Here is a 14,044-nt window from a genome sequence, read left to right as displayed (position 1 = left end):
ATGTCTTTTCTGGTGTAATTTGTCTTTTCTTAATAGAAATTTTGACTGTTTGTATTGTCGACGGTGTCTTCGTCGAAGGAATCGTCGTCACTGGTGAAAGAAACTGCGTCGACGGTTGGCTGGTCGTCGACGGTGGGCTGATCGTCGACGGTACCGTCGACGAGGTCGACTTCAGAATCATCGGCGCTGTCGTCATCGACATAGTCGTCTTTGTCGTCGTCATCATCGTCGGTGTCATCACCGTTGACGTCGAGGTTGTCAGTCTCATCGACAACACAGAGGTAGGATGTATCATTGACGCAGTCATCGTCGACCATGTCGTCGGCGAAGCTCTCGACGACGGGCCCGTCGACGGAGCTGAAATTGAGACTGAATGAATTTTTGATGTCGTCGTCGACTTACCTGAGGAAGTCATCGTCGACGGATTGATTTTCTTCTACCCTTTTGTCTCCTGAGGTGTACTTGAAGTTTTCTTGAACATTTTCTGATGAAGAGGTAGCAGAAGGGCCTTGACTTGCCTTCTTAGCATATGAAACCTCAGGAACAGATCCCTCTTTCTCCTTTGCACCTTGGTGAGGAGATTTATTGGAACTAAGCCTTTTAGACCTATCAGAGGTCATTTGAGAGGCCTTAGCAGGGGGTTCAGTGGATGTAGAAGGGGAAGACCTACCCCTTTTTGTAGACCTCCTCGAAGATGTTGCTGAGGAGGAATCTTCACTGTCACTAGAAATTACCTCTTTCCGTGACTTCATCTTCTGTAACCAAGTCAGAAGTCTCCCTTCCCGGTCTCTCAGAGTATTTGTAGAGAAGGTCCTGCAGACCTTACAATCAGTGGCCTTGTGATCCGGGTATAAGCAATAAATGCAGTCCTTATGTTTATCTTAAATATAAAGCCTTTTCTTTGAACATGTTGCACAGGCTTTAAATAAAGCTTTCTTTTCTGACATTCTGAAGAGGAAATAGATGTAGCAAACCAAAGTTGAAGAGAAAACTGAGCAGAGCTCAGTGGAGACTCCCTTAGCACGTGCGATAGAAAATCTGAGGCTCTCTCAAGAGGGTTCTAAGGGGTGAGGCTAATCTGATTGGTTGTTGCAAAGTTTTGGTCTCTCTTAAAAAAGAGGTGGATATGCTTACAAAATTAGATGAGGGTATTTTTCTAATTACCAAGGCTAACAGGCTGACGACGGGGAATGATACAAAGCATGGGAATCTATGTAAGTTCCAATACTGGGGCAAATTTTGTTTATAAAATTGTAATTATTTAGGGAGTGTGTGTGTGTTGAATGTGGAATGAAAGAAAATAAGAGAGTATGAAGTGAGTATGGTAATGGTGAATGTAGAATGTTGTAATTTTGTAAAAATAAGATTTTGAGACAAAGTATAATGTGAATATTGTGATGATATTTGAAGAAAAATGTTTAATTATGTTATGTGAAAAAGAAAAGAAAAAAATATTAATTCTCGACAGAAAAAGAAGTCTAAGGCACATGTTGTTGGATCTTCAATATGGTTTCCTACAAATAAGAGTACAAGGTTTGTAGCAGTACTGGCAGTTGCATAGTTTTGTAGTTAAATATAGTATATGCAGTGGTCCTTAGCCAAGCACGCCATGAATGTGGTTGTGGTGTTTCCGGAATGGTCTCCGCCATTTCACGTAGCCTGCAATGGCAGTCTGCATGCTGTTTGGGTATGGGTCCCTACGGTTGGCATAATACATGCTGCAGCCCATAAGGACCCTCCTTAGTACCCATGCCCTGGGTACCAGAAGTACCATTTACTAGAGACATACAGGGGGGCTAAAGTCCTAAACAATTGGGTTACAATTAAAAATGTGCCTTGATTTAAGGGAAAGAGCACTGGTACTGGGGGCTTGGTTAGCAGGAACCCAGTGCACTTTAAGTGAAAAAGTATCAGTAGGAGGGCAAAAAGTAGGGGTCAGCATGTCAAAAAGAGCACTTTACTAGATTTGGTAAGAAAGCTGCAGGTTAATCATCTAGAAGCTCTGTTGGTAGTTCTAATGTGATCCTTATTGATAACAATTGCATTATGGTAAAATGGAGGTTACACTTGTCTGAGGCAGTGCATTAAGTTTATAGTCATGAGGTGAGAGGTTGCAGTCAAAGCTCTCACTGTTAATGTCAGTGAGGTTTCGTCTTTGAAGCCGCAAGTGTCATAGGCACAGGCTGTGGAATTGCCATTAGGTTTGACAGGTAATATTTGACTGTCCCCTGGGACTTGTGTCATCAACTGTGCCTTCCTCAATAGAGTTTACTTTGATAATTGAAGAATGTGTCTTCTTTTTCAATGGTGCTGATTCCGTCAATGGTGGTGTTGCTTTTGTTGGCGGAGTCTTCACCGACGATAGCTTCATTGATGGGAGGCTTTCCATACTCCCTAATGATGATTAGGGCTTATTCTTCAAAAACTACTTCGCCGATGACAGGTTCTTCAATTTTGAAGTACCCGTTGATGGTGTCCTCGAAAATTATGTACTAGGCAACTGTGTGTAACCCACACTCATTAATGGCAGAGGCAAAGATTTTGTCTTCGTCTTTGCTGGTGATCCTCCTGGAACTCACCATAATCTAATCAGAACTCTGTAGCCGCAAGGCAGGTGCAGAGTCTACTGATGGGTATAAGATAGAGCTCTGAAGTGGCCTCAGTTGCTGTTTCGTTAGCTGCATGATCTTTTAATTTGCTCTTTTGGGGTCTTAGAGCACATTTCTCAGAGGATTCTCCAAGTGATTCAGCATTCAGGAGGCGGACGGGCTTAACCTCTATATTTTTCAGGCTTTTAGAGGTTAAGTTCACAAGTTGCAGTTCTTGTGTTTATGGCCAGATCTATACAGGCAATAAATACATTTAGTGTACGAGTCATCCGTAAACAAAAGCTTTTCTGGTTCCACACTCCTCACATGGCTAAAAGAGAGTCGTTGACTGTGAGGATTCAGCCATGGTTTTATTAAAAAATGAAATATTTGTACCTGAAATTCTTCAAAGTATATAGAAAACATATCCTGTTGACTGAATAGGATTAAAAGATCGAGAGAGAGAGAGAGAGAGACAGACAGACAGAGAGAGATAGATAGAGATACAAGACCTTGATGGGGTATTCCCCTCTCTTAATATATTCCACCAGGTCTTGTGGCTGCTTCAGTGGCACATAGAAGAATTCAAAAGCCAGACTACCACCCTCAAGTTGGAAGGCTGTGGAAGCAGGTTATGCAATGGAGCATTGACCATAAAATGATCTTGAAAGTCAAATTTCATGAGGCCTCTCTGTCTTCCTTAAACCACCGCTGCTAAAGCCATTCAGGTGCAGTCAAGGTCATTTTCACTGTATTTCTTTGTTGGGGAAAGTGTGACAATCTTGGTGGTGACTAGAGTCAGAAAAATATGCATTGCAGGTTTCAAGAGATCAAAAAAATAGCAGAACATATGGCAAGAAATCAAATAAGTTGTCAGAGGCGGAAATTGAGGACAATTAGCTAATTTGCCCTCTGGCTTGGAAAGAAACTATCCTACTGAGACAATGGAGTTGCACAACCCTGTAGCAGTGGTCTTCAGAGTTTTAAATGCCGCGCACCTTCCAACCCCCCCCCCCCCCACAACCCCCTTGCCTCCACCACTGGGGGGGGGAATACTCACCGGGGTCCCCCCTCAATTTTTCACATTCTATTAAACTACCAATGTTTAATTATGTATAGCCTTATTTAAAAATTGCAGTTAAGTTATGTTACCGTTTTACAAATGCAATCAAATACATGAGTGCCAAACATACCATTCTGGTCAGGCAGGCCTTTCTAACGTGTTGAAGTATCCACTGTGTTATTATAGGAAATGAGGGTGGAGGAGATAAAGAATATTTGCAGTCCTTTTCCTTTGACACCTTCTCCCAGCCAGAATATAAATGACAAACGTACTGATGGCCCATTACAGAGCGGCCTACTGGCCCTAATTGTTTTCTGTTGAAAACAAAGGACTATTATGAGCATAATGCTTCCCTGGGATCGCTTGAAGACACCCTTAGGGGGTTACCCTCCCAGTTTGAAGACCCATGCTTTTTTGGACAGAAGATGTTGTGGCTGCAGATACAGCTTATTTGAGCCCTAAAGAGTATCATTTAACTTGAATCCCTCTGGGGCTAGCGTTTTTCTTTATTAATAACTTAATCCTCTGTGGTGAATGGATGACTTCTTCTTGATACCCAAAAAAATCATAGCAAGGGGGACAGCTCCGGACAGCTACTGGCCTGGGATCTTTGGGGGAAGACTACCAAACCCCTCCCCACCATTCATTACCCACGGTCCCCTCAGGGCCAAACCGTCTACATGCAATGGAGCATAGAGGATGCCTTTAGGTCTCACTTGGAACAGGTATATAGTAATCCATCCCCTCCTGATCCACAATGCATTGATGCCTTCTTAGCCCCCATACCTATCACCACAGTTGGGAGGGGTTGTAATTCGTGAACTGAAAGCCGCACTCTGGAGGTAATCCATACGGCCTTGGGCAGCTTCCTGGAAGGAAGATGCCTGGCAGTTTTACCAGACTTTTGCCCTCATTCTATCTCAGTGCTTACAGGGGGTATACATGGAGGCCGGGGACCTGGGGGTGATCTCCAAGTCAATGTAGGAAGGCTGCTTCTCTATGAACTGGAGCCTGGTTTATAGGCCACTCACAATGAATAATACAGATACTAAAGTCCTCTGCAATTGCGCATGGTGCTCACGCAATAACTTCATAATGACAAATGGGGCTTTATACCCGGGCACAGTACTAGCAAGAAATTCTAGTGCTTAATGCGTGTCCTACATGAAGTGGAGGGCAGGGAGGAAGAACTAGCAGTGGTTTCCATCAATATAGCCTAAGCCTTCGATACTGTTGATTGGCACTACCTCATGCGGGTGTTGGAGGCAATGGGCTTCAGGACGCGCTTTCGCACCTGTATTTGCATCTTGTATGCCGGTCCCCCAGCAAGAGTTTGTGCAGGTAAACTATGCTCAGCTACCTGGGAGGTGGGCAGGGGCAAATGCTAGGGCTGCACATTATCACCCCTCCTCTTTGCCATATCGTTGGAGCCCCTGGCCATACAGTTCAGACAGTCCATGTCTGAATGGGGGATTAGGGTAGGAGACGGAATGCATCTAGTTTGCTCCACAAACCTCACATAGCTTAAAAAGAGATCCTGACTTTGAATCTTCAGCTCCAAAAATATCTGCTTATTTTCTCTACTTGAGGTGAGAAAAATATTTATGAGAAGACAGAATTTCAAAACCAGTCAATCTGAAGACATTGTTCAAAGAATTTACTACTGCCAGCCAGGGATCATTTAGCAAACACTAGGGAAGTCAACCCTGAGCGATAATGTGCTACAATAGACACCTTGATAAGTGATTCAGTGATTCTGACAGTTGGTTCTCCACCAACTAGAAAGATGTGCACTAGATATAAACATTCTTTTCTCCTGTACGTAAACCAGACGTTTCAAACATATGAACAATTGTTACTTACCTGTAAACAGGTGGTTCTCCAGTATTGGTGTCTTTCATAGATTCACATGCTTGAATATTCCCCGTCGTCGAAGTGGGAGTCCCACGGTATATAAAAATAGCAATAATGCTAAAATATAACATAAATGATAACATCATACATAATAAAATAGAGATAATACAGTCTGTAAAACCTCTACAATGGTAACTTCCATAGGAAGACATTATAAAGAGAAAAACTCATTTGTAACATATCAGTGTCATTATGTTAGTCCAAACTGCAGCCAATCAGGCTCAAGCACCCTCTAGAACCTTCTCCTCAGAAGCTCAAGCCCTCAGATTTTCGTAGCACTAGTAATAATAGCGCCTGAGGAGAAGAGAGCCTCTGAGGGGAGGAAGGGTGGGTCGCATGTGAATCTATGAAAGACACCAATACTGGAGAACCACCTGTTTACAGGTAAGTAACAATTGTTCTTCTCCAGTATTAGGGGTGTCTTTCATAGATTCACATGCTTGAATAGAATAGATAGCAGTAACTCCTTAGAACTGGGATTGCTAATAGATTCTTAAAATGAAGGTAAACATAGAGCTTAAAAGCATATAGCAATCACAGAAAGAAAAGGAGGAGGGAACAGAGGCTCACCTTATTTAAAGAGATGGCGAAGCACTGCTTGCCCCACTGCGGTATCCGCCTCGTTGATGGAATCCAAACAGTAATGTCTGGTAAAGGTGTGCCTACTTGACCATGTTGCCGCCCGGCAAATCTGGTGTAGAGGCACTCCAGCAAACAAGGCGGTGGAGGACGCCATCGCTCTCGTCGAATGCGCCTTTACTGGACACTGTAAAGGCCTGCCAGCTTGTTTGTGACAGAAGGATATAGCTGCTGAGAGCCACCTTGCAAGTGTCTGTTTCGTCACTGAATGTCCCCTCGTCATCCTTCCATATGCCACAAAAAGTTGATCGGATTTGCGGAAAGGGGTAGTTCTTGAAATGTAAAACTTTAGACAACGACTGATGTCTAAAGAATGAAGTCGTTGTTCTGCCGGTGATTTTGGATTCGGGAAAAAAGTCTTTAAGAAGACAGGTTCGTTCAGATGGAAATCAGCAGGCACTTTTGGCAAAAACGAGGGATTGGTACGAAGAGACACTCCATCGGGCTTAAATTGCAAATATGGAGGCTTGATTGTGAAAGCGTGAAGATCGCTTACGCGACGAGAAGATGTTAGGGCCAAAAGCAATACAACCTTCCAGGTAAGAAATTTGGTGTCTGCCCTGTGAATTGGCTCAAAAGGAGGCTTCATGAGCTGTGACAATACCACGTTGAGCTGCCATGCTGGAGGAGGGCGTCTAATAGGAGGAAACTTTCTGAAGAGACCCTTAAAGAATTGTCGGATTATTCTGGATGAGCAGAGAGACGTCGAACCATTGTGTCTAAAACGCGAAATAGCTGCCAGAAAGACTCTCAAGGTGGCATGAGAGAGACCAGACCAAGCAAGGCTCAGAAAGAAAGGCAAGAGCTGCTCCGGAGTAGAAGTGAGTGGATGGATATCTGATGCAGCGCACCAATGGCAAAAACGTTTCCACTTCAGTTTGTACGTTTTGATGGTTGATGAAGCTCGAGCAGAAGCCAGAATGTCTCTGCATTCCTGGGGCATATCTAAGTTTGCGAACTCGAGGTATTCAGGTTCCATGCCCATAACTGAAGCGTGGTCGGGTCTGGATGGCAAATTTGACCCTCGTCCATTGACAGGAGATCTGGACGTGGATGCAGATGAATGGGAGCGCATTGGGATAACAGAAGAAGTTCTGAGAACCAAGCCTGTCTGGGCCAACGAGGAGCGATCAGTATCAAGTGGCAGGGTTGCCTGCGCATCTTCCACAACGTTCTCGGTACCAACGGTATTGGAGGAAATGCATAGGCGAACAGGCCGCTCCAATCCATGAGAAGGGCATTTCCGCTGGACTCTGGATGGGGATGCCAGCTCGCAAAGGCGGGGCACTTCCGATTCAGTGGAGTGGCAAAAAGGTCTATCATGGGATGACCCCAACGGCGGAACACCATGTCCAGAGTAGGCTGATGAAGTTCCCACTCGTGGGTCGATGACGTGGACCTGCTCAACGAATCCGCTAGGATGTTTGAAACCCCCGGCAGATGGACCGCCGTCAAGGAAATTTGATGACGAAGAGCCCAATTCCAGATCCTTTGAGCTAGCCGAGACAATGGCTGAGATCTTGTGCCGCCCTGTTTGTTCATGTAGTGCATGCTGGTTGTGTTGTCCGTTTGAACCAGCACGGACTCCCCTTGCACTACGGGTAAAAAGGATCTGAGAGCAAGGAAAATCGCCATCAACTCCAGTCTGTTGATATGCCAGGTTCATTGTGTCGCCGTCCACTTGCCCTTGATTGAAAGGTCCAGGAGATGAGCACCCCAACCCTCCATGGACGCATCTGTAGTCAGTGTTAGATCCGGAGAATGGGCCAGAAACGAAACTCCTTCGTCCAGGTTGGATGGTTCTTTCCACCAAAGCAGACAGTCCTTCATGCGAGACGAGACTCGAACTAGGTCGTTGAAGGACCCTGACACTTGGCGCCATTGCAGGTCCAGTTCTTCCTGTATAGGACGAGTGCGGAGCCTGCAGTTCGGGAGCAGAGCGATGCAGGACGACGCCATCCCCAGAAATGACTTCAACGTCCGCACAGAAACTGACTGGTTTGAACGGATGATGGTGACCAGACGTTCTATCTTCCTCTGTCGTTCTTGGGAGATGAAGGCTTTTGATAGGCTCGTGTCTAGAATCGCTCCGAGGAAGTTTCTCCTTTGCAATGGTGCAAAATGTGACTTCTCCATGTTGATGGTCAACCCCAGTGACTCGAATGTCTGCAGGCAGAGACTTGTGTCGCGAGCCAGCTGTAGAGGGGATGGAGATTTTAGAAGGCAATCGCCTAGGTAAGGAAAGACTTGCACTCCCTGAAGTCGTAGATAAGCCATGACAGGGGCCAAGACCTTCGTGAAAACACGAGGTGCCGATCGCAGGCCAAAAGGCAGCACCTTGAACTGGTAATGCATGTTGCCCACTTTGAACCTCAGAAATTGGCGATGGTGTTGGAGAATCGGCACATGAAAATAGGCATCTTGTAGATCTATTGTTGTTAGGAAATCTCCGCTGCAGAGAAGCCGCAAGACTTCCGATAACGTCAGCATGCGGAAAGATTGTTGTTTCAGAAAGAAATTGAGTGCCCTCAAATCCAGTATGGGCCGCCACTCTCCCGTCTTCTTGGCAATGAGGAAAAAACGTGAGTAGAAACCTGTCCCTTGTTGAGATATAGGAACCACTTCGACTGCACCTTTTAGTATTGGAAGACGAACTGGATGTTGCAATTCCCTGAAATGGGGAGGTGGCGGGCCTGATGGTGGAGAATGTGGAGGAAACTCTGTGAACTCCAAGGCATGACCCTTGCGAACAATGTCTAATACCCATTGGTCCGATGTTATTAGAGACCATTGGGAATAAAACTGCGAGATTCTCCCTCCAACTCCTTGCGCAACTTGAGAGTCATTGACGTTTGTTGGTGGAACCCCTATAATTTGACTTTCCTCTATAGGGTTTCGACTGTGGTTGGCGATTAGACTGTTGGTTGGAATAACGCTGATTTCCTTGATTGTACTGGCGATACTGAGTGTGTCCTCCTCGAAAAGTGGTTGAAGACGAGCCTCGTCCACGTGCGCCACGAAAGGGCTGCTTTTTAAATTGCAAGGATCCTAGCGATTTTGCGGTATCGGTGTCTTTCTTTATTGACTCAAGCGCTTCATCAATGTGAGCGCCGAAGAGAGACTCACCGTCATAAGGCATGTCGAGTATCTTCGACTGGACCTCCTGCCGAAATGAAGTGGATTTAAGCCAACCCTGACGGCGGAGCGCCGCAGCACTGGCAAGGATTCGAAAACCAGTACTTGCCACGTCAATCGCACAGTTGATCATTTCTTCTGATGCCCTCATGCCATCCTGAAGGATCTGTTGCGCCTCTGCTCTGGACGTTTCCGGTATCAGCGAAACCAGTGCAGAAATATCCGACCACATTTGCCGGTCGAAACGACCCAAAATGGCCAGTGCATTTAAAGCACGAACGGACGTAGACGACATGGTTGAAATTTTTTTCCCAATTGCGTCCAAACGTCGACCCTCTCGATCAGGCGGAGCGGTGATAGGAGTCGCCGGGTTACGGGACCGTCGCTGCGCTGCCTGTGTGACCACTGAATCTGGCTTAGGATGCGAGAGCAAACAAGCGGGGGAACCAGCCGGAGCTTTATATTTCTTCTCCAGGCGAGGGACTTGTGCCGGCAAGGAGTTAGGAGCATGCATGATCTTTATACCCTCTTTCCATACAAATTCTATAATAGGTATGGTGTGAATTTGTTTGTACGGTTGGTTTTTGAAATCATAGAGAAAACAGTCTTCCTGTTGTTGTGCTCTCGGTAATTTAAAGCGGTCCGCCGCTTTATTCATCAGCACATGGAAGCTTGCGATGTCAACCGGAGGTGAATCACCAGCATCTGCTTGCTGAGGAGAGGGTGTCTGTATCCGATAGTCATCGAATTCCGCCATATTTGGGTCCTGTTCCTCATCAGTATCCTGGGGTACTTCCCCTTCTTCTCTGTCCGACTCCTCCTCCTCTTGCGCAACAGGTTGCGGATTCATGGGGATAGTAGGACGGGGTCTGTCTGGGTGAACAGTCTGCTCCAAAGAATGCTGATGGTTTGTAGGGCCTGGTGTGTCCGATGAAGCGGGGCCTGGTGTACCCTGAGGGGTTGGCGGAAATCTTCGATTGTAGTCGTCCAGCATATGCTGGAGGTTAGAAAACAAAGATACTGGAAATGATGCCATAGGAACCTGTACATATTGTTCGTCCTGGCGGTCAATTTCCTCCTCCTGCTCGTCCTCAGAACTTGTGTCCTGACATTTAATTATTAATTCCGAAGGACTATGTGCATCGTCAAGGACATCGTCCCCAATAGATTCCGTTTCGTGATCAGTAGCCATCATTGGTGATGGGAGCTGGAGAGTAGGAGGTGGCAAGTGGAGAGTAGACTCCTTGCCCGAGGCTAAGGAAGGCAGAGGCATTAGAGGCATAGTGGCGAAAGAACCCACTCCTGACGTGGATCCTGTACGTTCCTGCCTTGATCCCTGTGAAACCGCCGCAGCTGTAGCTGTCGCCGTCGACGAGGCAGTTGTTTCCACGGTGGGCGTCGACAATGTAGCAGTAGACGTCGACGAGCGTTTCGGCTCTACCGTCGACGGTGCCGTCGTCGACGGAATCTTCGTCGACGGAATCTTCGTCGACGGAATCTTCGTCGACGGAATCTTCGTCGTCGGTACCTTCGTCGACGGTACCTTCGTCGACGGTACCTTCGTGGACGGAATCTTCGTCGACGGATCCGTCGTCATCCTCTTCGTCGACGAAGCCGTCGTCGACGAGCTGGTCGATGGAGCGGTCAGCGTCAACGGGACCTTTGCCGACGATGAACTCTTCGACGTCGACGAGGATTTCTTCGTCGACGGTAATTTCGTCGCCGACGAGACAATCGGGATCGTCGACGAGACAGAGGAGATAGAAGCTCTCGTCGACGTAGAAGACGTCGACACAACCATCGTCGACGACGAGGAAGCAGACGTCGTCGTCACTGAAGTCGTCGACGAAGACACCACAGCCAATCTCGTCGATGGAACGGTCGTCGACGGGCCCGTCGACGACCGCGGTGTCAGAAGTGTTACAACACTTATAGTGGGTGGAAATGACACCTGAGAGCCAGGTCTCGTGGGCGTAGACACAGAAACCATAGGAGCTGTTGGTTGAACTTGTGCCACTGTTAAAGCCAGCTTTTTCTTCTTCAAAAAAGGAGAAGGTAATCCCTGAACACTTCCACGCTTGGAAGCAACAGTAGAACAGCCTGACTGGAAACTTTCTGCGTCTGACAAAACATCCTCTTTATCCTGAAGGCGCTTCAACCATAGAAGAAGACGACCTTCCCTGTCTCTGAGAGTCTTAGCTGGAAAAGCTCTACAGATTTTACAGTCATCCACCTTGTGTTCAGGATACAAACAGTAAATACACTTTTGGTGGGGATCCTTCTCAAACAAACGTAGCTTCCCACAGGAAGAGCAAGGTCTAAACAAAGACTTCTTACTTGACATCTTGTAGAAAAAACAACTGAAGTGAAATACTTGAAGAAAACTGAGCAGAGCTCAGGGAGACTCCCTTCACACGACGTGCGGTAGAAAATCTGAGGGCTTGAGCTTCTGAGGAGAAGGTTCTAGAGGGTGCTTGAGCCTGATTGGCTGCAGTTTGGACTAACATAATGACACTGATATGTTACAAATGAGTTTTTCTCTTTATAATGTCTTCCTATGGAAGTTACCATTGTAGAGGTTTTACCGACTGCATTATCTCTATTTTATTATGTATGATGTTATCATTTACGTTATATTTTAGTATTATTGCTATTTTTATATACCGTGGGACTCCCACTTCGATGAAGGGGGAATATTCAAGCATGTGAATCTATGAAAGACACCCCTAATATTGGAGAAATTTTGATTTAATTATAATTGGATTGGTTAACTATTTGTCATGCAGACTGAGTATTAGGCACTAGATTTTCTTTCTTCCGTCTTTACCCATTTAATCCCACTTGCTTGGAGAGAATTAACTTTTATCTAACCATTCAACTTACAAATTAAAAGAGAAAAAATACTTTTACACTCTTTATGTGCTTTATTTCTAGAGGGAGTCTGTTCTCCTTCGCCAAGGTTTCAATTAGCCAGGCCCCACTTTTAAGTTGCTTTGCTGCACACATTGGTTTCTAAATTGTCCTACATATATTTGGGCGATGGGCACTTTTCTAGGCAAGCTTTGTAGTGGACTGGTTCTGCCTAGAAAGGTGAGTTAATGCCATTGCATCCAGGAGATAGTGTTTTTCTCCAAGAGCTAACTCATTTGCTTTTTCTCTGAGCAAGGCCCCAAGTTGTCACACCCAGACTCTGTAATTATAAGAAAATGAGGACAATCACAGTTATACAAGGATATCACTGTTTAGAAAAATTTCCGTTTGCCGTTAGCAGTTATGTGGAACCACTAGATTTGGGGTATTGGACATTGGCACACACACAAGGTAAACTTATGAATTTGGCGCAGCACTAGATAACTCCCTGTACATTACCTCAAGGTAATAGTATGACTTTGGACACTTCTGTGCCCAAAGCTCCAGATTATCAAGACAGTTACCCGTTTAATTACCTGTTCTGCTCCTCCAGTTTGGCTAACAGTTCCAGCTCATCAGGACTCAGGTTCTCTGAATCCGAGGGGGAGCAAGCAGATGTCGAGTGGATGGAAGAAAGGGCATCGTGGGAGGAGTCGTCAGGGCTGGCTGCAGGACTTGCCATTTTGGGAAGACTCAGTGAAACTCTGATTTCCATTGGTGAAGAGGAAATAGTGTCCTTGAAGCCTACATTGCAAACAGAAAATGTATCACACACTTTTCCATAGCAACAAATGCAATACATTATATTTCAAAAACATTACTACTGTTTAAATACTCATATGGAAGTACCTCCCTTTTTGGGTGTTGATGTTAGGATACATTTGCAAGTTCCTACTGAGTGCAGGTAAACCTAAACCTCAGTTAGCTTTCCAGATCTTGGAGGAATCTGCAAAGCTCAGAAACAAGCCTAAGAGTGGCAGGCAAGGAGTTCAAAAGGGTGGGTCCAGGAACCAAATATTTCTGGATACCAAGCCTAAGGGGTTTAAAGAGTGTAACTTTCAAAAGGCCCTGGCTAGATGACCACAGGGTCCTCCAGGCGAAAGCCCCTGTTGACAGTAACTGAAGAAGCAAAGAGTGTTGTCAAAAAAGGACTCATGGAAAATGCAGAAAGTTTCAAAAGCCACTCTCGCCTAGATGGGGAGGCAACACACTTTCTTAAGTAACAGCATGGTATGGCTGCATCTGGTGGACTGTTCAGCAGTCCGCATTATTTTTCATAACCGGTTGTAGGGATACCAATGGTTTAGTAAGCCCCAAACAGATGGTGTTGCCATTCTCAAGTAGTCTATTTAAGAAGGTATTGCCAAATATTTACTCTCTTAAGGACTGCCATCTCTATGCAAAACCTGAAAAAATGAAGTGCTGAGGAAAATACCACTGCTGAGACTTGTGCAGAAATTACTGCTAAACCTAAATCCAAGGTTCATTACAATTCCTACAGGATATGAACAAACACCAAAGGTGTCTGGCTAGTAAATACCCACCATAGCTCAGTACCCGCTTCAACACATCTATAAGCATCTCCATTTTAGTGGAATTCAAATTAAGCCAGCAGCTGCCACCCACTATGACTTCTTTCCTGGATTGTTATTAGACCTTTGCACGAGGGCATACCAACTGCCAACCCAAGAAAGGGCAAGATGTCATCGGCACGCATGCTGAACTGACAATCCCATATTGATGGTAAATATCATTAACTGGATAGTGAGGCTACGGAGCACCCTGGCTCACCTAA

The 14,044-nt window shown here is 45.6% G+C and overlaps 1 protein-coding gene across 2 annotated transcripts in view; it reads right to left on the bottom strand.

Annotated features, from left to right (window-relative positions):
* EVI5L (ecotropic viral integration site 5 like) overlaps nt 1-14,044 on the bottom strand; it is a 1,151,000-nt gene that overhangs the window by 892,707 nt on the left and 244,249 nt on the right. For both annotated transcript variants that reach the window (XM_078681273.1, XM_078681266.1), the window contains exon 3: nt 12,786-12,993. In XM_078681273.1, coding sequence (XP_078537399.1) covers nt 12,786-12,964 — 179 coding nt within the window. In that variant the 5' untranslated portion in view covers nt 12,965-12,993. The remainder of the gene's footprint in view (nt 1-12,785; nt 12,994-14,044) is intronic.

This window comes from Lissotriton helveticus, chromosome 1_1 (genome assembly GCF_964261635.1).
Source record: "Lissotriton helveticus chromosome 1_1, aLisHel1.1, whole genome shotgun sequence".
NCBI classification, from domain to species: Eukaryota; Metazoa; Chordata; class Amphibia; order Caudata; family Salamandridae; genus Lissotriton; species Lissotriton helveticus.
The sequence above is the reverse complement of the archived record's forward strand: the minus strand, read 5'-3'. Positions and strand labels throughout refer to the sequence as shown.